Here is a 1,675-nt window from a genome sequence, read left to right on the forward strand (position 1 = left end):
GGGGAGTGTGGAGAACTAAGAACAAGTACCTGAGTTCTTACTTTGTGCCACACTCTGCTACTCATTTCTGCATGTTGTTATAGTTAAATTATCATGTGTTAGTCTAGTCAGTCATTAAAGAACAACATACAAAAAGGAAGAAACTTATACATACAAATTCAGAGACTTACCCGTCACAAAGCAGTTTTCCATGTAATTTTCCCCTTCTCTTTAGTTGTTGCAAAGACATAACAATTCTCTAAAAATAGAACTTAAACGAATAAAAAAACGTATCAATGAACCATATCATCTCACTCCTCTATACTGCTTAGTGATAGGACTTTCTGAGCAGGATGGCACAAGGGATAAACACATGAATTCACATGGCTCTAGAGGACCTGCTAGGACTAATGGGTTTCACCCAAGGGAAGCAAATTCTTCTAAATTCATGTGTCTTGAGTCAGTAGCTAATTTTTACCCTAATTTTACAGACCACTAAAAGAAAACCGTAGAAATATAGGACAAAAGATGACAACAAACCAAAATGGCAACATCTCCACTGACGTTTCAGACTTCCTCCTGAATTGTTTTGCCAGGTCCCCCAGCTGGCAGCTTTCTATCTCCCTGCCCCTCAGCCTCCTCTTCCTCCTGGCCATGGGGGCCAATGGTATTCTTCTGATCACCATCAGGCTGGAGGCCTCTCTCCATGAGCCCATGTACTACCTGCTCAGCATCCTCTCCCTGTTGGACATCGTGCTCTGCCTCACTGTTATCCCCAAGGTCCTGGCCATCTTTTGGTTTGACCTCAAGTCCATCGGCTTCTATGCCTGCTTCCTCCAGATGTACATCATGAACTGCTTCCATGCCATGGAGTCCTGCACATTCATGGTCATGGCCTATGACCGCTATGTGGCCATTTGCCACCCATTGAGGTACCCATCCATCATCACGGACCAATTTGTGGCCAAGGCCGCTATTTTTATTTTGGCCAGGAATATTATTTCTACAGTGCCTATCCCCATTCTATCCTCACGACTCCATTACTGTGGAAGAAATGTCATTGAGAACTGCATCTGCGCCAATATGTCTGTCTCCAGGCTCTCCTGTGATGATGTCACCATCAATGGCCTCTACCAGTTTGCTGTTGGCTGGACCCTGCTGGGATCTGACCTCATCCTCATCTTCCTCTCCTACAGCCTCATCCTTCAAGCTGTGCTGAGACTCAGGGCAGAGGGTGCCATGGCCAAGGCCCTGAGCACATGCGGTTCTCACTTCATCCTAATCCTCTTCTTCAGCACCATCCTTCTGGTTTTTGTGCTCACTCATGTGGTGAAGAAGAAGGTCTCCCCTGATGTGCCAGTCTTGCTCAATGTCCTCCACCATGTCATCCCTGCAGCCCTCAACCCCATTGTCTATGGAGTGCGAACTCAGGAGATCAAGCAAGGAATCGGGAGATTGCTGGACAGAGCGTGGTACTGAGGACAAGTGGGTATCTGCAGTCCTAATATAGGATGATTTTTGTGTCAAAAATGGGCGAATCGTCTGAAATTCATTTCTATGAGTTACAATCTCAAACTAAGTAAATTGGATATTGTTCTTCTTTAATAAAATGTGTCATTTTAGGTGTCTCTTTCTCTCACTTCTCCTTTAACAATATCCTTAACCTCTTTTGCTTTTCCCATATTAATATATCCAA

The 1,675-nt window shown here is 44.5% G+C and overlaps 1 protein-coding gene across 1 annotated transcript; it reads left to right on the forward strand.

The window, feature by feature from the left end:
- Nucleotides 1-507: 507 nt before the first annotated feature.
- LOC125282500 (olfactory receptor 56A3-like) lies at nucleotides 508-1,458 on the forward strand. The gene has a single exon (XM_048217435.2). The coding sequence runs from the start codon at nucleotides 508-510 to the stop codon at nucleotides 1,456-1,458; it is 951 nt and encodes a 316-aa protein (XP_048073392.2).
- The last annotated feature ends 217 nt before the right edge of the window (nucleotides 1,459-1,675 follow it).

Source organism: Ursus arctos, unplaced genomic scaffold (assembly GCF_023065955.2).
Source record: "Ursus arctos isolate Adak ecotype North America unplaced genomic scaffold, UrsArc2.0 scaffold_22, whole genome shotgun sequence".
NCBI lineage: Eukaryota > Metazoa > Chordata > Mammalia > Carnivora > Ursidae > Ursus > Ursus arctos.